The following is a 24,417-nucleotide window of genomic DNA, read 5'->3' as shown; positions in this document are numbered from 1 at the left end:
TTATACAACAAAAACAGCATGCATTTATTAATAACACCAAATGTAATAATGAAATCCTAAAATCAAAACTTCCTTATGTTCCAAAAACTCCAACAGTGGTTTCCAAACAGAAGCAAAACTAAATAGGCTTTTATCTTTCATCAAAGTAGTCAGTTTTGTCACTCTGCCAATTCCATTAATTTCAAAATCCACTCTTCAGTTGTGGGAATGTATCTTTCTGTACATATAAAAGTCTCTTTGCTGTTGTTATATATAGAAACAAATCCCATGTTTTCTTTCTATTTGGTCATCCATGAAACCCAAAAGAAGAGCTGGTTTCAGTTTTAAATTCATTTTTAGTATTTTCTGAATCAGACAACATACCTGATCTCAATATGTCTTGGCAGACAAGTAGCCTTGACTTCAAATGCCAATTGCACTGGAATTGCTGTCACTAAGTGACACAGTAGTAAAGTGTGATGCCATATGGCTATTGTGAAGCAAGGTAATTAAAGAAGGACCTCACAGCTGCAACTTTCAACTTCCTGTCCATTTCCCCGTTGACTTCTTGGGGAAAGCCAGCAGGAATGTCATAAATTGCAACATGGCTGCAACTTGGTTCAAAAGCTGGGCGCCCAGAGTGCAATCACATGACTGTAGGGATGCTGGGACGGCCAAATGTCAAGGACCAGTTCTAAGTCCTTTGTTTTCCCTGTGCTTGAATAAAAATCAGATAAATGGAGCCACTTACTCTTTCTTCTAAAGCAGTCTTTCCTGACCTGGCATTTTTTTCAGGCTTCTGGGATTGCAACTCCCATCCAGTATGGCCCAAAGCAATCCCATTTCCTCTGGAAGGCATTGGGATAATGAAGGCTTCTTTACATATTTCAAAGGGATTGATTTTAGTCATCTTTTCTTAAACAGCTGTGAATAGATGCCATCTCATGTTTCTGTGGCCAACAAAATAATCATTTCAAAGAGAGCCAAACTCCTGAGAAATTCCTAGCTAAAATTTTTTTAAGAATTCATACTCTTATGAAATAAAAAAAAGAATTCTTACTCTGTGGAATTTGAAGTATATTCCTTACTTAAATTGTTACTATTAGGTAATTAGTTTTATAGTTTTTATATGCTTACATATTCAATGGGATTGAGTATATTGAGAATTTATTTTCTTAAATATCTGACATGTATTTAAAAGTGAATTTACATTTCAGTAAAGCAGTTTATACTATTTAAAATATAACAAGATACATTTAAAGCATCCTAGCTGCTGGTCAACATAACAGCTGATTAGTGGAGAAATCAGAACATACAAAAAGATAAGGCTTTAATGGCTTCATTGGTATGTCCTTGGATTAAAATTTCCCTAAACACTATACCATCGTTTCTCAACCTTGGTAAGACTGGAACACTTTGCTGGCTGGAGAATCCTGGGAATTGAAGTTCACACATTTCGAAGTTTCCAAGGTTGAAAAATACTGCATTATACAGATCTCTGAAGGGACTGCATTAAGTACTCCTTTATTATTTGCTGCTTCACTTTTCCTTGTGTACAAAACTTAAATGCTATGAATGTTGGAATTTGTACTATATCCCAGACTTAAGAATTCCCTGAAATGAAACTTTTTCTCAACTGTTCATGCACAAAAGTATACATAATTTGTTTAAAATAATATACAAATTTCTTTGTACTACAGGTAGTCCTCAACTTAGAACAGTTTGTTTAGTGATTGTTTGAAGATACAATGGCACTGAAAAGTTACAACACTTACAAGCATTGCAACACCCTCATAGTTACATAATCAAAATTTGGACGCTTGGCAACTAGCATGTATTTATGACAGCTATAGTGTCCTGTAGTCCTGTGATCACCTTGTGATCTTCTGATAAAGTCAGTGGGGAAGCCAGATTCAATTAACAGCTGTGTTATTAACAACTGCAGTGATTCACTTAACTGTGGCAAGAAAGGTCATAAAATGGGGCAACTTTCACTCAACAACTATTTCGCTTAGCAACAGAAATGTTGGGTTCAATTTTGGTCATACGTTGAGGATTACCTGTACTAAGAGTTATAAATAGCGAGACGGGGAAACTGATAGAACACATTTTGGTGAAACAAATATAAACCATACTTAAGCATACAATGGTGAATGTATACATAAGTCAAACTCTGCCCTGATTACTCCCCGTCTTTACACAGAACAAACACTCACATGGAACAAGTGTTGATTTAGACAAAATCAAACACAATAGCTTACGCAATAGCTTACACACTGCAGCTTCTTACCTTGCAGCCTTACGGTATTTTTAGCTGAATCTAGTTTCATAGATGGACGCAGAAATAATGTCACCACTTATGTTATCTTTAAGGTTTCAGCACATGTATACAATTTCCAACAAATATCTCCCAATACCCTCAAAAGTGGCTGTCAAACCCTTTTAGACTTGAAAGGCTACTTAATTAAACAATTATATGTATCTAGGGCTTCGTTTACAGCTTGCACAATGTTTTGATTTCATTGTAGTTTATATAGATTCAATTAATTGGTAAACTATATTCTCTGTTCATGAGGCTAATATAAATGAGATCCAAAATGTACTAGATGTAAAAAAGTAAAAACAAATTATTCAATTCAGACTTTAGAAAGTCAGTTAAATGAAATGTAAAGGTTTGATCAATTTACAGACACACTACTTTAAAGAATAATTTCCCCAAAAACTATTTTATTGAGAAATATCCCCAGCCAGATTTCAGATAAAATTAAACTTGTTTTATTTACTTGTATGTATAATATAGCAGTTAGGAGCAAAGACACTAATGACAGGAAGGCAAAACTATTGTGTATATCATGTCACTTACTAAAAGATGCTAATTCTGCCCAGTTTTTCTTTAAATGTTAGATTTCCTACTAAAAACTAAATTAAGGCCATGTGAGATAAGCCTTTTATCTTCTAAAGCAGCGGCTCCCAACCTTTTCTATACCCCATACCCTTAGAATGCTTGTGATATATTTTTGCACCCCTTACAAAAGTTTGACATAATGGCAACAAATTATGCATATACACTATAATTTTGAAAACCCATGTTTTGAAACCAGCAACCCTGGTTGGGAACCCCTGTTCTAAAGCCTATTTTCCATCACATCTCAGGTTTAATTTCCTCTAAATATTTAGAGAAATTGCCAGAGAAGTGTCTAAAATAATCCATATGAAAACTTGTAAGCAAATCTCACAACACTGAGAAACAAATCCAAGAAGAAAATTATGACAAATACTAAGACCTTTACATAGCTGTGTGATATCCTACATTTAACATAGTTTTCTTGAGAGGACTTCTTTATACTTTGTACACTATACTATGAATACTTAAAAAATAAGTTACTTTTGCTTTGTGGTCAAGAAATTAGGATTTTGAGACAGGAGTGGCAAACTGGGTTCACAACAGGCATCCTTCTGTTAATGGAGTCAAATTATTTGATAGACTGTAAGTTACAACACTTACAAGCTGGCTCTTCGGCTTTGAAACGGAGATGAGCACCGGCCCCTAGAGTTGGAAACGACTAGCACGCATGTGTGGGGGAACCTTTACTATTTGTAAATTTAGTAATTATATTTTCTAAAACAGTGGAGCTGGGATTTAGTAATTAGACTAGAAGAAAAAAATTCAGCCAAATAAGCTGCTCTCAATGAACTGATGTTTTCAGCATAGGAATCAGAAAATGCATAGCAGTTTAGAAGTGCGTTTATCCAACACCGAACAGGTGTTGTGCTGGCCATATAGAATCAACAAATAGAATTTAGAACTATTATATATTTTTGCCACTGATGTAAATCTTATAAAGTGTTGGGAAAATGTAAACACTTTGAGAAAGAAGTACAGATTATGTTTTATCACACAAATTGATTGCTCTATACATTCTATACATGGATGAAAGACTAAGCATCTAACTATAAGCAGATTTAAATCTGTCCAATGCAGGTCTGATACAGATTAAGTAGTATTTTTATTGTTGAATGGAGGAAGTAAAGAAAAAGGTAAGAAAAAGAAAATAAAAGCATGCATTTCAAGTATAAGTAAGGGGAAAGCTTCTTTTGATTAAATAAACAAACTCTTACAGTACTCAAGGTGCTTTTTCAAGAGCTGTGTCACTTTAGCAGAAATTGTCCCAAAGGTGTTGTTCAAAAGGTAACTGTGTTGGTAAAAAAGAAAGTCCATTTGCCTTTTGAACAACACCTTTGGGACTATAATGATCTGGATGAGCGAGAATCTCCATAGACATTTAGCAGAAATTATATCAGAGTATATAGGATAAGAAATCTGAAGAAGTTACACCTCAAGTCCTTCTGTAATTTAAACAATGGCATCATTTCTGTTAAGCCATTGGAAGTAACATAACAACATGGACACCAAATATTTTCATAGAAAGCTGTCACTGGTCATTTATCCTCCCTTCCTGAAATGTGGCTCCTAATCATTTGCAATCTCTGTTTCTGTGAAGTTCTGCTCCAAGTACTTCTGAGCCATTCCCTCACCCAACTCCATGGTTCAAATATATCACATTCTGCGTATTGAAGTGGAAGATACGAGCGACTTTGTGATATATAAGATTAACATCATTTAGCTGTTCATGTAAAGAAAAAAAATCAGTTTGAGACAATTTTATTTGCGTCCAAAAATTCTTAAAATCAAACTATGGCCTCTTCCAAATGTATCCAATACTCCTTAATTTCCTCCTCAGTTTTTGTGCCAGTATTTCCTCCCTCCCTCCCTCCCTCCCTTTGGTGGGTAATTGTAGAAAAAGTTCATTTTTGCAGATCAAGTCCAAGATGGCTCTCAATAGTCATTGCTAGGTCTCTGTGTTGTTCCTGGGGTATCAAAACAAGGGAAAATTACCCCTTCTTGCTACTCAATCAACTTCTTAGCTTTGAAGAAATGCCGCAGATAAAAGACTTGCCAAGTTGCCAGTCCAATGAGGCAGAACATTGAGAAAATGCTGAAGTATAGTACTCGAATGTTGGTAGATTCTGAAACAAAAAAGCCCATTGTTAGAAAAAAATGCCACACAAACCGCCTTCTATGTCTTCACTTGAAATGCTGATATAAAAATTATCAGTAAAAATCTATTATAGCTGTTTGGGCTCAGTGGATAAGATATAATTAAAAGATGTTCTGTTTTCATTCAACAAATACAATTCAAATTATAAAAAACAAATACAGAAGTATAGAATAGGTGGCATCTGATGCAACAGCAGTAACCGAGAGGGATTTAGGAGTCCTAGTGGTCAGTTACTTAAGTACGAGCCAGCAGTGTGCTGCAGCTGCCCCAAAAGCCATAAAGTCCTAGGCTGCATCAACAGAAGGGTAGCATCAAGATCATGTGAAATGTTAGTACCACTTTATACTGGATTGGTAAGCCTACACTTGGAATACTGCATCCAGTTTTGGTCCCCATGACACAAAAAAGATGTTGAGACTTTAAAAAAGAGTGCAGAGAAGAGCAACAAAGATGATTACAGGAATGAAGACTAAATTGTACAATAACCGTTGCAAGAACTGAGAATATCTAGTCTAATGAAGAGATGGACTAGGGATGACATGGTATCAGTCTTCCAATATTTGAAGGGCCTGTCAGAGAGAGGAAGGGGTTAACCTCTTTTCCAAAACACGAGGGCAAGACAAGAAGCAATGGATGGAAGCTTAAGGAAGAAAGATTCAATTAAGGAGAAATTTCTGGTCAGTGAAAACAATTAATCAGTGGAAGCTGTTTAAAAAGAGATTTGAGAGTCATTTGTCCAGAATGGTACAGAGTCTCCTGCTTGAGCAGGGGGTTGGACTAGAAGACCTTCAAGGTCCCTTCCAGCTCTGTTATTGTGTATTCTAGATTCATATTCTTAGGTTTCATAACAACTGGATTTGAAGAGATATGCATTGTCAATAAACAGTCCTCAAAATTATGTTTTGCTTATACCCATCGCTTCTACTGAATCACACCCCTCTAGAAAGGGAAAGTTTTAAGTTTTAGAATCAGTTATAAAACATACTATAAAGCATGCTCATAAGTTACTTCTGATCACATTCCGAATACAGAATTTGTTCTTAGAACTAGATGTGCATATCCGACAGTGAGTGACATGGAAACCTGTTTCTTTTGACACTGACATTGAAAGTGGCAAAAAGAAACATATTATATTGGCATAGCAAAATTAGAGTGTATGATAACCAAACATGCAGAACAGAGTTCAGGTAATCAGTTGGAGAGGGATCGAGAAGAGAAAATTTTAAAAAGCAGGATGGCTTACCATTCTCATTTATTAATCACCTGGTAATATCGTTAAAAAGGTTGGTACACAAAATGTAGGTTCATTCTAAGAATGAACATTATCTCACACATATTATCAAGACCTATGTGGTATATTTGACTTAACTCTGTCAACTTCCAAGCTAGAGAATATGAGGAATCACTAGGGTCCATTACAATAACTTATTATCAGAACATTTCTCCAAACTGGGGGAAGCTACTGACAACATTTATTGTTTGAAAGAAACAGACTAAAGATTTTGTTGGTGGAATTCCAGTCTGCTTTCCAACTTAGCTGGCAGAGATGGTCACAGGTATAGTGCAGGAGAATTTCAGAATATGAGCCGCATGCACTTCATTCATGTTAAGACTGTCCTACTAGTGTCAGATTATATTTTTCTGGTCTCTGTGAATTTATGTCAACTGTCATTGGGCTAAAGCAGTGAATACAGGTAATCCTCGACTTACAACAATTTGTTTAGTGACCATTCAAACTTACCACAGCACTTTTAAAAAAAGTGACTTATGACTGTTTTCACATGATCACTGCAGCATCTGCATGGTCATGTGATCAAAATTCATTCCCTTGGCAACTGGTTCATATTTATGACAGTTGCAGTATCCTGCGGTCATGTGATCACCTTTTGCGACCATCTGAAAAGCAAAGTCAATGGGGAAGCCAAATTCACTAAACAACTGTGCTACTAACTTAATAGCTATGGGATGAAAGGCTGTAAAATGAGGCAAAACTCATTTAACAACTGTCTCGCTTAGAAACATAAATTTGGGGCTCAATTGTGGTCATAAGTCAAGTACTGCAAATTATTTCATCCTCAAGATGTAAAAGAGTGGCTTGGAGCTTTAGAGTGGAAAGTAGAATTGGATCACATTTGATATTTTTTTTATTTCAAAGCATAATTTCCTTTCTTTGATGAACTTAATGCTTAATGTTCAGGACTTGATCGAGGAGGAATGTGCGGATCTGGCATGCATCACGGAAACTTGGTTGGGCTCGGAGGGAGGGGTTCCTCTGACCGAGTTATGCCCCCCAGGTTTCCGTGTGCTACACCAGCCACGGGCTCAGAGTAGGGGTGGAGGGGTGGCGGTGGTTATCGGGGAGACTTTATGTTCCCTTTGTCCTGTGCGCTCCCACAGGGAGGGTCTTTTCAGGGTACCGCCAATAAGATTGCCGGCGGACAATACCCAGGGGGAGGGCCTTCTCTGTGGGTGCGCCGGCCCTTTGGAACCAGCTGCCTGTAGAGCATAGGACTGCCCCTGACCTCCGTTCATTCCGCCGGGACCTGAAGACCTGGCTCTTTGAGCTTTCTGGCCTGGACTGAGGGTATTAATTGGGGTTTTAATTGGTTTTTAATTAGGATTTTTATATTCAAGGTTTAATATAACCATTTTAATTGTTTTAAATTTTGTAATTGTGGTATTGTTTCTTTTAAAAAACCTTGTGAACTGCCCTGAGTCCTACGGGAGAAGGGCGGTATATAAGTCTAATAAACTAAACTAAACTTATCTTGTTTATAGTAGTGACACGTGGTGACCTTTCTCCATGCCAATATGTATGCTGAAATTCATCAGGTACCACAGCTTTTGGAGACATCTTTGCTTAGTTGTTCCCTAAATGACTGTCAGGTGTTTATATTTTCTTTTCCACTTCATATTTTTGGTATGTTTTTGATTTGATATTGATTTATTGTTTTTATCTTGTATTTCCAAACTTTTATAATAAATTTTGAAATGCAACTGTATGGGAAGTTATATTCTTATTAAATAATTAAAACAATAGAGTAATGGAATATTTAATTATCATGTTTTATATAAAAAACTGATTATTTGTATTCTCAAGGCCAGGGGTGTCAAACTGCCGGCCTACGGGCCGGACGCATCACGTGGAAGCCATGCCCACCCCATTGCCGGCAATGGCAAAACTGTCCTGATATGTCACACGACATCACATGACGTCACGAGTTTGACATGTCTGCTCTAGCCAGAGAGACATATTAGTGGTATGTAGAGGCCCCTAAGTACATACCATTAGTATCCCGCATCTCCTCTTCCCGCTTTTTCATGTATGCAAAATCATTAACAACAGATTCTGAAAGATCTTCCAGTCGTCGCAGCTCCAGCTCCAACGGCTTCAGCTTTTCCACTTTAGCAATCTAATAAAAGATGACATTATATGTCAGTGATCCAGAAGGTATCAACCCATTCCCATTTAAATGTGGACCTCTATTGAAACACAGTTCACTATGCCATCAATAAAACATGGTATACCCTAAGGCAATACTTATTAAAATATTTTTTGTGAGTACAGGTAGTCCTCATTTACTGACTGCAGTTTGGACTGGCAATTGTGTCAATAAGCGATGTGGTCATAAAGTAAAGTAAAGCCACTAGTGGCTGTGATTGTTAAACAAATCCCTGCAGGTTGTTAAGTGACATGTCATGTATCCATGGCTTGCGACTTCCTGCTGGCTTCCTCATTGACTTTGCTTGTCAGAAACCAGCTGTAAAGGTTGCAGATGCCAATCACTTGGCTACCCTACAGGACACTATGACTGTGATAAATATGTACCTATTGCCAAACACCTCAGTTGCAATCATATGATGTGGAGACGCTACTATGCTTTTAAGTCTCTTTTTTTCAGAACCCTGTAACTTCACTGTAGTAACAGTCACTGAACACAAGTGGTCAGTAAATGAGGACTACCTTTCTAAAGCTCTTTGAGCAGATTCCTAGGGCAATAAGGGCAGCTATAATTACTGCACATTTGTTTATGCAGATTCCTCCACCATCTATTGAGCAAGTTAATTTCAGATTTTTCCCCCAGCATTTTTATACCAATCCCATCTACCTGGTTTCTCCGAAAATAAGACCCAGTCTTTTTTTACTTTTTTGCCTCCAAAAGAGGCACCAGGTCTTATTTTCTGGGGCTGTCTTTTCCACTCATCTTGCCACGGCGGCACCAATAGCCCCAGCCAGCCAGCCCACTTCTGTGGCCGAAGGAGCAGCTTCATTCTGCAACTGAGAATGGAGCTCCGGCCTGCATTTCCCTGTCAGAGGCCTTTCCGGAAAGGCCTCTCATGGTGAAATGCAGGCTGGAGGACACCGCAGAAGACATGGGCTGGCAAGGAGAGGCAGTTGTCAATTCATGGAAGTCCTGGCTGCAACGGTAAATGGGTACGGGGCACGTGGGGAGCTCCAACCCCTCCCCGCCCTAGCTTGATTTTTAGGCATGCGTCTTACCCCCAAAGTAGGGCTTATTTTTGGGGTAGGGCTTTTGAGGAAATACAGTATGTCTCCAACAGTTCCGATCTTAAAATGCAGGTTTTTTTAAAAAAAACTTTAGACAAAAATGCCTTAATTGAAAACAGAATAGATATATCTGGATCAGCACTGTCTACTCTGATCAGACATGTGTCTACACATCCCACCACTTGAGATTCTTTTAATGTCAGGAAGCTCATAGCCAATACTCCATCTTTTGCCACAATAAACAATCCAATTATTGCTTGGCTATGATGAGATTATAAAAAATGTACCCAGAATAAAAAGGGTAGAATTTCAACATCCCTAAAATCCTATTTCCTATCCTTCATCACCAGGCACAAATGTTCATAGGCATAAAATTGGCACAAGTACTAGCTCTAATATCTGGAACTAATTATATTGCTAAGCAACCAATTCTTTCCTGAAGGCAAAACCACTTTCTTTTTCCTATATAATATAGCATACAACTCTGATTGAACACTACAAGGTAACAGACAATTGGACAAGGTACCACAAACCACCTGCCTAACACTGAAACTACAAAACATATTTACTATCCAATGTAGCTAATTATTGTTTCCTATTTACTTAGAAGTGTAATACTTCAATAGATGTAAACCCCTTAATTTTGGGGCCATTCTGTGTGGCTAGCAGGGCTCACCCTGCCTGCAGAGCTATCACCATGCAGGAATCGTGGTAAAAGGGGAGATTAAAAATTCAGGATCACTCCAACTAATAATACTTCACATATGGTGATCTGGCCATGACAATCGCAATCTGCAACATCAGGGATACTGTATTATTACAGATGAGGATTAAAGGTGGACTCCAACCTTGAAAGGGGAATAATTTTATATTCATTTCCCGCGATGTCATATATAAGAACAAGACATGGACAGTCTTGTCGACGTCATCTGGGAAGAATTTGATCCTGTAACTCCTAAGGAAGTGGACAGGATTATGAGAAGGTTAAGCTCCTCCACATGCTTACTGGACCCGTGCCCTTCCTGGCTGGCCTATGCAGCTCGAGAGGCGACACGAGGCTGGTTCCTAGCGGTCATCTCTGCTTCTCTGAGTGAGGGTCACTTCCCCACCGCCTTGAAGGAGGCGGTGGTGAGACCTCTCCTCAAGAAGCCCACCTTGGACCCATCCTCTTTGAATAACTTTCGTCCAGTCTCCAATCTTCGCTTCCTTGCGAAGGTTGTTGAGAGCGTGGTGGCGCACCAACTTCCTCAGATCCTGGATGAAGCGGTTTATCTAGACCCGTACCAATCGGGTTTCAGGCCGGGCTACAGCACGGAGACGGCATTGGTCGCTCTGATGAATGATCTCTGGAGAGCCCGGGACAGGGGCCATTCCTCTGTCCTAGTCTTATTAGACCTCTCGGCGGCTTTCGATACCATCGACCATGGTATCTTGCTGCGACGCCTCAGGGGACTGGGAGTGGGAGGCACGGTTCTGCGTTGGTTCTCCTCCTTTCTCCAGGGTCGCTCGCAGTCGGTGCTGACAGGGGGACAGAGGTCGACCCCGAGGCCTCTCGCTTGCGGAGTCCCTCAGGGGTCGGTCCTCTCGCCTCTCCTGTTCAACATCTACATGAAACCGCTGGGTGAGATCATTCGCAGTTTTGGAGTAGGGTACCATCAGTATGCTGATGACACCCAGCTTTTTATCTCAACTCCAAACAATATCAGTGATGCCCTAGACGTGATGTCCCGCTGCCTGAAAGCGGTCCGGGAATGGATGGGGAGAAACAGGCTTCAACTGAACCCGGACAAGACTGAATGGCTGTACGTACCGGGAAACCAGGAGATTCAGAACGTCCCACTGCTTAACATTGGGGACAAGTTACTTCCCCCTGTTGATAGGGCCCGCAACCTGGGTGTCCTCCTAGACTCGCAGCTCTCCCTGGAAGACCACATTGGAGCTGTGACCAAGGGGGCCTTCTCCCGGGTTCGACTAATTCGCCAACTACGGCCTTATCTGGACCTGGATTCCTTACGTACAGTCACCCATGCCCTTGTGACATCTCGCCTAGACTATTGTAACGCTCTCTACATGGGGCTGCCCTTGAGATCCACTCGGAAGCTTCAACTGGTGCAAAGTGCGGCGGCATGGACACTCTTGGGAGCCTCCCGATACTCCCATATCACACCTCTCCTCCGTGCGCTGCACTGGCTTCCGGCTGCCTTCCGTGTGAAGTTCAAGGTGCTAACGATGACTTACAAAGCCCTACATGGCATGGGTCCGGACTACCTTCGGGAGCACCTTCTGCCGATGTCAGCACCCCACCGTCCTGTGCGCTCCCACAGAGAGGGCCTCCTCAGGGTGCCACCGCTCAAGGAATGTCGGCTGGTGGCCCCCAGGGGGAGGGCATTCTCAGTGGGTGCGCCAGCCCTCTGGAACACCTTACCAACAGAAATCCGGATGGCCCCTGACCTCCGTACCTTCCGTCGCGACTTAAAAACTTTCCTGTTTCAGCAGGCTGGCCTGGCATGATAGCGTTAATTGGGGTCCCAGTTTGTGTTCATTAGTGTTTCTTATTATTTTTATTGTTCGATCTGTATACCTTCCTTCCTCTGTACACCGCCCCGAGTCCCTCGGGAGAAGGGCGGTTTATAAAAACTAATAAATAAAATAAATAAATAAATAAATAAATAAATAAATAGCACTTAATGAGAAAGTCAAATATCTGCACTTTCTTTTTTTATCAATAATCTTTAAAAATGTTCCAGCTGCTATGATTCCCATAATTTTCTTAAACAGAAGTTCCTTCACTTATAAATCAAACCTTTAATTTTTTTGTCTTGATAACAGTTTAGTGAATTCTAATTGATTTTACCAAACATTTAAAGAATTGTTAAAAATATTAAATAATTTTAAGATACATTTGTCTCTCAAATGGAAATGAAATCTCACATAACCAGAAATGCTACATGGAAGAAGTGGCTTTAAGAATTTTATGTTTAATTGCAAGAGGATTTTGACTGTAATCCTAAATATACTTTCTACTGAATGTTTTCTTCAAATTACTTTGCTACCAAATATTGTAATATAGATGAGCACGGAATACATAATAAATTTAAAGAGTTTATTGGAAGGCCACAAGAGGGCAATCAAACGTTGTTGTTTGCAAATATTGCAGCTTTTTTATAAATTTCACCTAAAGCAAAAAGGCCTAGAAGATATATTACATGATTCTAGACAGTTATGAGAGTTGCAAAACAACCCGTACACGTGATGGTAGCCTTCATCTACTTTAAATGAAGGAAAAAGTAAGATGTTTTGTTTATAGACTATGATCAAGAAAATGTGTAATTACTAAATAAACCTAGGAATCTCCATTCATAACACTCATAGGAACCACACTTTATCAAGCCAGCTAAAGGTATGCTTTATGCTTTATCAAAATTTTCCTCTTTCTAAAAGCCTTGTGGAGAAACATTTATGAATGATCATAAACTGCAGAATTTGAGCCTAAATTATAGAACATTGTGCATATTTACTTCAAAGTAAATCCTACCGTGTTTCGCCGAAATTAAGACTGTGTTGTTTTTGGGGGGGGTTTTGCCTCCAAGAGGAACCAAGTCTTATTTTCGGGGTAGGCCTTACCACACCTCCAGCACCAACAGCCCCACCCAGCCAGACTACTACTTCTGGGGCCGAAGTTCCGCAGCTGCATTTGGACCTGCATTTTGCAGTCAGGCCTTTCCAGAAGGACTAAGCAGCCGAGTACCGAGGTCTTGCAGATTGAATCCATAGCTCAGTTCTTGGCTGCACAGGCCTTCCGGAAAGCCCTGTGACTGAGAAATGCAGGCCTGGCTGCAGAAGAGGCCTCAGAAGAAGTGGGCCAGCAAGGAGAGGCCTGGTTGCAAGGTAAGTTGGTGCAGGGCAGGTGGGGCAGCTCCACACCCTCACCCCAGCTTGATTTTTAGGTCTGTGCCTCGGCCCAAAACTAGGGTTTATTTTTGGGATAGGGCTTATATTAGGCCCACCCCCAAAAATCAAGCTAGGGCTTATTGTTGGTATAGGCCTTACTTTTGGGGAAACAAGGTACTGAATTCAATAGGGTAGTTCCTCTGAAATGTCTTTGGAATAATAGCCTTAAATGAAATCTGTTGTGAAATAATTCAGTAACTTATTTTAAAGTAAGGTTAATATAGTTTGCATTAATAAGGTATTATTATAAAACTGTTTAAAGAAATGAACAAATGATCTCTAATCAAATACAGTTTGATCCAACTTCACCAATTTCGATGACCTCAGCAAATTTTAAAAACATCACTAGGTACAAGCAATAGCCAGTGAAGTTAGATAGTGAGCACAACATTAAAATACAAAAATATCATCACATTTTGAGTCAAGGTCATCAACAGCATCACATGAGTGCTAGCAAGAAAGCAGAGACAAAGGCAGAAAAAGCAGAGATATACCTCTTCATAGTTTTTTGCTTCCACTCCGTGCTTCATATTCAAGGTCACAAGCTGGTCTGGCATCCGCCCTGTTCCTGGAAATGGAATGAAAGGATTCATTGTATGCAGTACTTTGACTGCCAGGAAATTCCCAGCTCTGCTCCCTTCCCTATTATAGAGGGATTTATACTGACTCTCTATAAGCCTCTGCACAGTTAAAGACACAGCCAAATTATTATTATAACCATAGAAAAGTCTACAGGGTTCTCCTAAAGAAAGAACTCCCCAAAGTAATAAGAAGCTGTTGCAACTATGTATGTGGAGAATGCAGAATGCAGACACTCCAATTTCCTGGCCTTCAGTCCACCCACAAACACTAAGAAAATATATAAGTACCATTTAATAACGCCAGATTGGCTAGCTGGAACTAACAGGCCAAGTCTATCCAAATGGAAACAGTAGAAAGCCAAATGATATATTAAATGGAACAGATGAAATTACTTTGAAAAGCAGACCACCTAGCCAACTTCTCCACCATCTGGGAAATTGCTAAAAACACTAGCTTGCTCTGTCTTTTTTTTTTCAATTCACATTTTACCATTACCATCATAAATAAACCTTAAGTAAGTGGGCTGGCAAAGAGAGCTTTGTCATTAATCCTCAGTGAATGCTGCTAATAAATTACATGCAAATATACACTCATAGGTATTTTAAAAAGTACAGTATGTATCATCATCTCAACTCCAAGCAATAAAAATCACACCCTAAGGCTTTAAACTTTTATAGACAAAGCTTTCTGCTTTGTTATACACAGTGCAGGCAGCTGTTCAATCTCTAAAAGACTCCAAGTGCAGGTAGTCCTCAACTTACAACCGGTCGCTTAGTGACTGTTCGAAGTTCCGACAGATCTACTTGAGGTAAATCTATGACCCAAATTTGAAGTTCCAACAGTCGGGTGTACCTGCAGTCACATAACCATATTTGGGTGCTTGGCAACTAGGCCTATTTACAGCTGCTTGCAAGTATTCCACAGTCATGTGACTGCATTTTATGACAATTTTGCTGAAAACTATCATTTACTTCCAACTTTCAGCAAAACATCCATAGTAAACCACTGGTTTGCAGATTTTACGACCACAGATTTCCTTAACCACGGAAGATAAGTCAAAAGGATGATTTTATGACTGTCACAAGTTAAAGCATGATGGGTGGGCTCCATTATGGTTCTAATTTGATGACTATATTACTGATTTATCTGCAAAAATGATGCCTTATATTCTATTTATCATTTCCCTATCTTAAAATGATGCTAAGATTGTCTTTCTGATACTGCAAAGAATGGACATCTCTCTTAAGAAAACCAAGGGGGGGAAATTGTACACAGAAAACATTTACTTCCACATACAAATGTTCCATTGGTTATGATAATTCATGTACTGATTTCTGGAAAAAGGAAGACAGATCAGGAAAGAGGAAAAATGGAAAATCTACCTTCAGTTGAAATCTGACCAATACCTTGGATATAAATTATGGCATGTTTACTTAAATCTTATAGAGTTTAACATGGCTCACTTTCATTCATGTACATATGTAGCTAGAAGAAAGACCTTCTGAAAAAAAGAAGAAGAAATGTTCTATTTCCAGAAATTCATGAAAAGGATAAAGCTGTATATACATCAGGTTAAACAACAGCTGTTAGTTTGAAGAGGATTTTTTTTTTGCTTTTGCTATTTCATTTTTGGGGGAAAGGAAAAATATTTCTACTTTTTCCCCTTATTCTGACCTGTTTTTAATATCCATTATTTCTAAGAACATGAGCTTAGTTTTTAAGTGGGAAATGTAAGAAATGAAGCTTGCAATGGAAGTTTTTTGGCAGAATAACTAAGGCTATGTTAAGTCAGACATATGACTATTGAAAATGATCTTGAAAATGGGACACAAGAAGGAACCAATCACAGGGGATCCCAACAATCATAACTCAATCACCCAGCTGTTTAGTTTAGCATCTTAGGGAACAGATTTTAAACAGATTTTAAATGGAAAAACAGCATGAATGTGTGAGTTTGATTTTCATGCTTACAAATAAAGGATTTTCTATTCTGAACTCTACCTTGCACAAAAAAATAAATTTCAAGTTTAGGGGGAAGGAGGTTAGCGTTCTGCTGTTTTCACTTCTCAAAAGAAATCCTGGTTAACACATGCATATGTGTTCTCCAGGGAGAAGGCACCAGCACTGGCAATGTATCATATACAGCAATAGCAATTTCTGGAACATCTGGAAGCTGGTGGTAGCTTAAGGCTCTCTTGCCACGAAACCTGATGTATTATATAGTGAGAAGCAAGCAAGCAGAGCTATAAGCAGAAGCAGCTGCATATATATCTGGGAAGCCACAAAATTAGCTCCTATGGATTTAGTGGAGGAAGCAAGTAAACTTTACCTCTCTGTCCTGCCTCTTTTGCTTATAATAAATTCTTAGAGTTTCATATGATGTAGCTGTTTCACAGACTGCATGCCAACATTTCTGTCTCAAGGTAGAAAAATATTGGTATGTTTTTACTCTATTTCACAAATAGATGGCAGCACAATACAATAAGAAATATTTTGTGTGGATAAGAGAAAGAAATGTCCTTCAGTTGATGGAAATGATGCTGCTGCCAACAATAATTTCTAATATACTGAAATGTACCTTTCAGATAGCTGAGGATAAAAAAGCAGTCCCCAATTTCTACCTCACAATTGTTACCTGTTTCTATGAAAATGAATTCTGATTACAACCACATAATCAATATGGAGCAATTTAAGAAATAATTCTTAAAATGTCATTCAAATACCTATGTAGCGAATAAACATGACTGAAATCAGCAAGGTTTCATTTTGCACATATACAAAGAATTGCATTACATAAACTACAAAAATTTTAGCAACATTTTGGTTCTTACATTGCAACAGTAGAAATGCCCAAAAGCTGAATCTGGAAACTGTTAGGACAAATAATTAAAATAGTAGGAACTGTCAGGATAATGAATACATATAGTACTTTCAACAAGTTATGGATAAATCTAAAAAACTTACTGGTAAAATAGAATAAAAATATATTCTGTTGGACATCCAAAAATAGAAATTCACATAGCTGATGAGAAACTTTTCTCATAGTTGAGAAATGTTGATGAGAAAATATCCTTTCCAAATCATTTTATGGTTCTTTGTTACTTTGTTTATTTAACATAAAAAATAGCATTCAAAATAAAAGTACAAATAAGAAAGCACAGTATGTTTGATGGGTAAAATTACAATAAACAAATGATTCTTTCCATTTTAAACAAACCAGAATATCCAATAACTTGTTTTGACAAGTTTTGTTGTCATCACAAAAAAAACACTACCAGGAGGCAGGATCCATGTGAAAAATTGTTTGCAAAATATTTTTGCCACAAATCTTTTCTTAATCCATATGGAATTGATGAGTCCTATAAAAATCAAAATGGGTTCAGTGCATCATTTACTGGTAGACCATGGGTAGAATTAATTGCCACTTATTCCCCTGTAAATCACAGAAGGATTAAGAGCATTTTCAAGTCTCAGCAAATACACTTACCCAAAGTAAGTATGGATGTTGCTTTCAAAAAGCACATATAACTCTTTCAGGTACAGTATACAACTGAATTACATCCAGTGCCACTCTTATCCACTTTCTTTTCAATTGGTACTAGATGTACAAGAACCCTAATTGCCATTGGAATGCCTTGCTTTTCTCCACATAGCTTTTCTATAGAGAAAGACTGGATGGAGGTGAATGTTGGGTGCCCCTTCCTAAAGCATACTGAGTACCATGGTCCTACAGTGTGCAATTTCCTTTCCCCCTCCATCTTTTTATCGGTGGCTTTCTCTTCATTTATCAGGAGCTGCAACTCCAATACCCACCCTGGAAGCCAGAGAAAGATGTATGCCTTCAAACTGTTCACTAGCTCTAGATCCAGAGGAAAATATCTCTCTGAAACTCTTCAGAAAATTTGAAACAGAAAAACAAGATTAAAGAGTGAACAACAACAACAATCTCAGATCTGACCAAATAATGACTGAATGTCCATGTAAGGGTTATTTTTAAAGGCACCCTTGTGTGAAGGACACAGAAATGCAAATAATATTAACTACCTACTCAAAATTGATCTGATAGATATAACTAGTACATACATCATTACTCTCAAACTTCAGCGTATAGTAGAAATATGAGGAAAATCTGCAAAAATAGGAGCAACTTTGCAGCTTGAACAGCACAGTAAATGACGCAAGAAAAAAATTGTGTTAGCAATTCTGCACATACTGTGGGATCATTATACGTCTTGCGGGCCACCTCTCCCCTCTATGGGATGTTTGTACAAAAAAAAAGTGTCTTTCACTTCCTCTTCCCCATTTTTGTGGCTACAAGCTTGAGAAATCCCAATTGCTCAAACTCCACCTGGCTCAACAGCTCAAATAACTGTTATCTTAGTTTTGGTTTCCCCAGGCAGAGATAAATACACTGCTGCCTAAACTGTTAAAGAATATCCATCTATTTTATGAACAACATGTAAAAAAACTATTGACGGTCATAATAACCTATAATACTCAAAGAGTATCAAGTATCTGGTATTATCATTTATATAGACTTTACCCGGCTGTGTTGATACAGAACTTGACACTTGTCAAATAAGAAGCTCTGAATGCTTTTTTGTAAGGTGCAAGCAATTCAGCAACATCCTTCAAAAGGTAGAAATAGGCTGGCAAGAATTCTGATAAAATCTCAGTTTCCCTCAGTGCTGAGTACACAGCTTTTATGAGTTCAGAATGCAGTATAGGAAACACAATACTTAGAAAATTCATCTATAGCAGTGAGTATAAAAGCTTCTTCAAGCCTCAACGGCTATTTATCCCTGATCAGAAGCAGTATGAAAATGACAATGCAATACTTCTGCTGAACTCTGATCCTGTAATTCTACTGAAAGATGAATAAATGCATAGCTTCTCAAAATACCTTTAGCTCTAAGGCTTGTTGGGCAATTGTCCACCAAATCTGGGTACACAACCAGTGCCTTTTACACTTCCTTTTTCCTCACAGGAGACAAAACACTAATGCAAGAGATCCTCAACCTTTACCACTATGTATCATGTTCATATCAATAACACGTCTACCTGCCTGATCCAAGGATATTAGCAGATATCTAATAAACAGATCAACTTCCATCACCAAGGATTATAAAGTGCTCTAGTATCACCAAATCTAATGTAACATCCATACAAAGCAAGGGCAGAAAAAATAAAGAGCAGGCAGAACAACTCTTATGTGAAAAAAACATGTGAAGCAAGTCTAGAGAACAAAAAAAATTCAGGAAGAGGTTAGAAAATATGGCACTTTATTGAATTTATGTAGCTACCCCATTTCACATGTATGTGGGCAGTATACAAAATTAAAGCTAAATATTTGATATACTGCAATTTATCAATTAAAATAAAGCGATTAAAATCAATACCCTCTCCTTGTTCTCCTGCAATTTCTGGCTGGGAATATTAAAAATTATTGCTTGTGCCCATATTTTGTGAATTTTGAATGGGGACTAAGCTATTTTTTATTGAAGTTAATTACTTGGTTCACATAAAACACCAACATAAACTATGGGTTGCAAACAGTAAATGCATTTCACAATATGGTAAGTGAAAAACTATTATAGTTAAACACAATCTACAAACTAGTCCTAGTAGCTGAGTGACATTTTATCTGTCACATACTTCTTTGGTAACAGTGTTCTTGGTATTTCACATGTTAAATTGTTCTTCTATTCAGTATATTATGATTGCATTATTGGTCAATTTCAAATATTTTTAGTAAAAAATAATTTATCTTCATCAGTAATTTTAAAAGATTGGGGTTAAGTAATCTTATGCATTTCATTTCAAAAGATCAAAAATATTTGGCAAAGCAGATATCCCTTCTTCATACCCAAAATTATCTCTTTAAGTGAATTCTGCAAAGAAAGTAAAAAGGAACTTCTCAAAAGCATCTAACAGTTTTTCACACTCACCCACAGGGAGTTTGCTTTCAAAGCAAGCCTCAAACACATCATAGTCCTCGGTGGTGAAAGCAAACTTGCCCTTAGTAGCATCCTCCTTGACATAAAGGATATGCCCAGCTGTGTCAGTAATCTGTAAGAAAAAAATTAAAGAAGCAAGCAGGAAAATAGCTAAATATTTGGGTGGGTTATTATTTTCCTTTTGTCCATTTACATAGCTGAAAATTTAAATTTAATTTAATTGTGATTGTCAAAAAAAACCATGTGTTATTATCCTCTACCATCTTAAATAGGTTATATTAGTATAACAGTATTCACTAAGCAAAAAGCAGTTGTCTCAAAAGAGGGTACAATATAATGGGAGATATCATTCATTTCATTAAAAGTAGAATAGCAGTGCTGGTAAAGGCAAATGATAGCTACCTTTAGCTACACAATTAACTTGAACAAACTATATAAATGCTTTTCCCCACTACCAAAACAACAATACATCAAATAATAAATTGTATTCTTAGAACATGTTAAAATATATTTAAAGTCTCATTTTATGCAGTAAAAATTTATAAGAATATTCAAATACGGTTCTTTTCATACAAAATTAAATCACACATGGTGTTCTGAACTAGATCTTCCCAATGTCTGGCTGCATCTACAATTCTATTAAGCTGGCAACTGATGACAGCTACTTATATACCATTAGGCATATTGCTTATAAAACTCTGGGCAAACTGCTTAAAAGTCAACCTCCACAACTATGGGGGTACAACAAAGAATGAAAGATGTTCCATAGATGCTTATGCAGCAATCACACCTCTCCGATGCTTATGCAGCAATCACACCTCTCCATGCACAAACGCTGTGTCAACCTGAACAATACGTTGCCCATATGCAGTTGGGACAGAGGCTAAAGCAGGGGTGTCAAACTGCCAACCCGCGGGTCAGATGCGTCATGCAGAAACCGCGCCCACCCCATTGCCGGTAATGGAAAAAAAGTTGCGATACACGTCACGTGACATTGCGAGTTTGACACCCCTGGGCTAAAGAACCTCTCTGTTGCACTCCTCCAGAATCAAAAGTATATGTATGTGTTGAGATGGCTTGGTAAATATGTAAACTTAACAATGAATTAACCTGAACAAAATGACATAATGAAAAGCAATCACAATAATTAAAAAGTTTCCTGTCAGTTTGGTGTGATCTGCAAATTTGATGAGTTCAATTCCCTCATCTAAGTCATTGATGAAAATATTGAACATACTGGGCCTAAGACGGAACTTTGTGGTACCCCACTACTTACTTCTCTCCATGTGGATGTGGTGCCATTGAGGACTACTCGTTGAGTACGGTTTATCAGCCAGCTACAGATCCATCTGGTGGTGATGCTGTCTAACCCACATTTTTCTATCTTATCAAGTAGTAGGTTGTGGTCTACTTTCTCAGATGCCTTATTAAAGTCTAAGTATACTATGTCCACAGCATTTCGCTGGTCTACTAGTTTAGTCACTTTATCAAAGAATGAAATAAGATTGGTTTGGCATGATCTGTTTTTAACAAACCCATGCTGGCTACTAGTTATAATTTTGTTTGCTTCTAGTTGTTTGCAGATCTGTTTTTTGATTATCTTTTCTAGAATCTTCCCAGGTATTGATGTTAAACTGATTGATCTGTAGTTTCCTGGGTCCGTTTTGTTTTCCCTTTCTTGAAGATGGGAACATCATCTGGCTTAGTTCTCTTTTATTCAAAAACAGCACTTTCACCTTGACTCTATTATTATGAGAAAAAGTCAAAGAACAGGTAATCCTCTATTTACAACCATTCATTTACTGACCATTTGAAGTTACAACACTGAAAAAAGTGACTTTTGATCATTTTTCACTCTTACAACCATTGCAACATCCTTCTGGTCACGTGATCAAAATTCACCCACTTGGCAACTGGTTCATATTTATGACGGTTGCAGTGTCCCAGGGTCATGTGATCACCTTTTGCGACCTTCTGACAAGCAAAGTCAATGGGGAAGCCAGATTCAACAACTGAACCCAGAATTTCCGTTGCTAAGCAAGATAGTTAAGTGAGTTTTGCCTGATTTTATGACCTTTCTTGCCACAGTTAAGTGAATCACCATAGTTGTTAAATTAGTAAGATGGTTGTTTAGTGAATCTGTCTTCTCTAATAACTTTGCTTGTCAGATAGTCGCAAAAGGTGATCATATGACTCTGGGACATTGCAACTGTCATAAATACATGTCAGTTGCCAAGCATCCAAAATTTGATTATGTGACTATGGAGATGTTGCAACGGTCATAAGTTTGAAAAATGGTCATAAATCACTTTTTTCACTGCCATTTTAACTTTGTACATGATTAAATGAATGGTTATAAGTCAAGGTCTACATGTACAAGCTTCCAAGCCATAAACAATTTTGGCTTCATTTATACATTTCCACTTAGTTCAGAAGGATTTATAAGGATGGTTCAAAATATAACAGTGTATGTATTTCCTTTCACATTTAGTAGTCATATTATTAAAGATCCCAGAAAGTCTCCATGAGGGAAGAATTTTGCTTGGAGAAAGAATAGTGCAGGGGTAGGCAACTTTGGCTCTTTTATGACTCATGGACTTCAACTCCCAGAATTCCTGAGCCAGCTGGTGGCTCAGGAATTCTGGGAGTTGAAGTCCATGAGTCATAAAGGAGCCAAGGTTGCCTACCCCTGGAATAGTGTATTCATAATAAAAATAAAAAATTCGACCGAATTTGTTCCAATTTACATAGTACTACATATTTTTTTCCTGCAATATTGGATAATGTAGGGATTACTCCAAACAGTCCTACCACTTTTGGTAAGAATATCACATTCTATGAAACAAGCTTTAATATACAATATTGGAATTTCATAATGCTTTTGTATTTTCAGGGCATGGGTTTAGTCTTGGCTTCCTAGCATCATCACTGCAGTTAATTTAAGATCACAAACTTCTGCACCTAATAGTCTCTCCTCTTTCTCTGTGAAGCAGAAAAAAACCCCACCCTTTCAGTCTTTTGCTATTTGGGTCACACTCCCTACTGTCATATTATTCTGAGAACCCAGGGAATAAATCCTTACAGTACTGTGTTTTGGACAGTTACAGCATGGGACGGTGGACACACAGAAAAAAGCTCAGCTATAAAGTCAGGAATGAATAAGTTCTACGTATGTGAAAATAACGAGTCAAGGAGGGAACTAAAACAAATAAACAGCCTTTATATCCCGGGCGAAGGAATTGTTGAGAGGGCCTATGCCAGGGGTAGGCAACCTCGGCTCTTTTATGACTCATGGACTTCAACTCCCAGAATTCCTGAGCCAGCCACGCTGGCTCAGGAATTCTGGGAGTTGAAGTCCATGAGTCATAAAAGAGCCGAGGTTGCCTACCCCTGGCCTATGCAGTCTCACCAGCTCAAGGTTGACTGACTCAGCCTTCCATCCTTCCGAGGGAGGTAAAATGAAGACCCAGTTGAGGGCAATAGGCTGACTCTGCAAACCGCTCAGAGAGGGGCTGTAAACCCCTGTGAAGCGGTATATAAGTCTTAAGTGCTATTGCTATGCACGGTATCCCTCCAGCGAGTACACAAAACTGGCCTTTTTTCAGCCTTCTTAGGCAGGGGTCTTCAAACTTGGCCCTTTTATGACTTGTGGACTTCAACTCCCAGAATTCCTCAGCCAGCCAAGCTGGCTGAGGAATTCTGGGAGTTGAAGTCCACAAGTCATAAAAGGGTCAAGTTTGAAGACTCCTGTTCTTAGGAGACGCAGAGAACGCTGACGTGTCCCAAGATGCGGAAGGAAACGGAAATACAAGCAGGTCGGTAACAGGCTGGCCCTCGGAGTCCCGAGAGGAGGTAGCAGGTAGCGCGCAGGGGAAGGGAAGTATCACTCGAGGGACGGACACACGTTTCTAAGGGCCCGATCAGCCCCCACTCGCTCCCGCCCAACTGCCCCGCTTGCGCTCTCGCCGGCCCTGCACCTTGAGGTTTGCCGATGGGCCGCTAGACGAGCCCGGCGGGGGGGCCACCTCGTACTCGCCGGTGACCAGCTTGTCGCGGTGAATCTCCTCCCGGAGGCATTTGCGGGCTTTGCCCGGCAATTGGAAGGAGATGGGCTGAGCGGGCCCCGGCAGCAGGACGAGGAAAAGGAGCGTAAGCAGAGACGTCAGGAAAGGCGGCTTGTGCTGAAGGCGGCCGCGGAGCAGCGAAAGCAACAGCATGGCGGTAGATCCGAGCGACACCAGGCCGGACTTTCTGCCTCCACCTCCAGCACGTGACCGCCTCGCTCGTTGCATGACGGGAAGTCAGGCGCCTCCGGGGGCAGCTGCCGAGATCGATTGTGCTAGAAGGGCCAGAAAGTTCAGCGGATTGGTGGGAATAG

The 24,417-nt window shown here is 39.0% G+C and overlaps 1 protein-coding gene across 1 annotated transcript; it reads right to left on the bottom strand.

Moving 5' to 3' along the window:
• Nucleotides 1-24,417, bottom strand: TMED10 (transmembrane p24 trafficking protein 10). Its single transcript, XM_081315115.1, has 5 exons — nt 24,017-24,417; nt 20,031-20,151; nt 13,995-14,068; nt 8,326-8,452; nt 1-5,007 (listed from the first exon to the last, which is right to left on the bottom strand). Exons 1-5 carry the CDS (start codon nt 24,329-24,331, stop codon nt 4,886-4,888), a joined length of 759 nt encoding a protein of 252 aa, XP_081171241.1. The 5' UTR covers nt 24,332-24,417; the 3' UTR covers nt 1-4,885.

This window comes from Vipera berus (assembly GCF_964194415.1).
Source record: "Vipera berus genome assembly, chromosome: 1".
NCBI lineage: Eukaryota > Metazoa > Chordata > Lepidosauria > Squamata > Viperidae > Vipera > Vipera berus.
This window is presented reverse-complemented; position numbering and strand designations above follow the sequence as displayed.

What these genes read in the sequence shown, in the direction of transcription:
- TMED10 (XM_081315115.1), bottom strand. Translation starts at nt 24,331, where the DNA reads ATGCAACGAGCGAGGCGGTCACGTGCTGGAGGTGGAGGCAGAAAGTCC. An exon ending in GCCCATCGGCAAACCTCAAG is followed by an intron (nt 20,152 to 24,016) that starts GTGCAGGGCCGG and finishes TTTTTCTTACAG; the next exon opens with ATTACTGACACAGCTGGGCA. An exon ending in GGAGATGCGGGATACTAATG is followed by an intron (nt 5,008 to 8,325) that starts GTATGTACTTAG and finishes TTTTTGTTTCAG; the next exon opens with AATCTACCAACATTCGAGTA.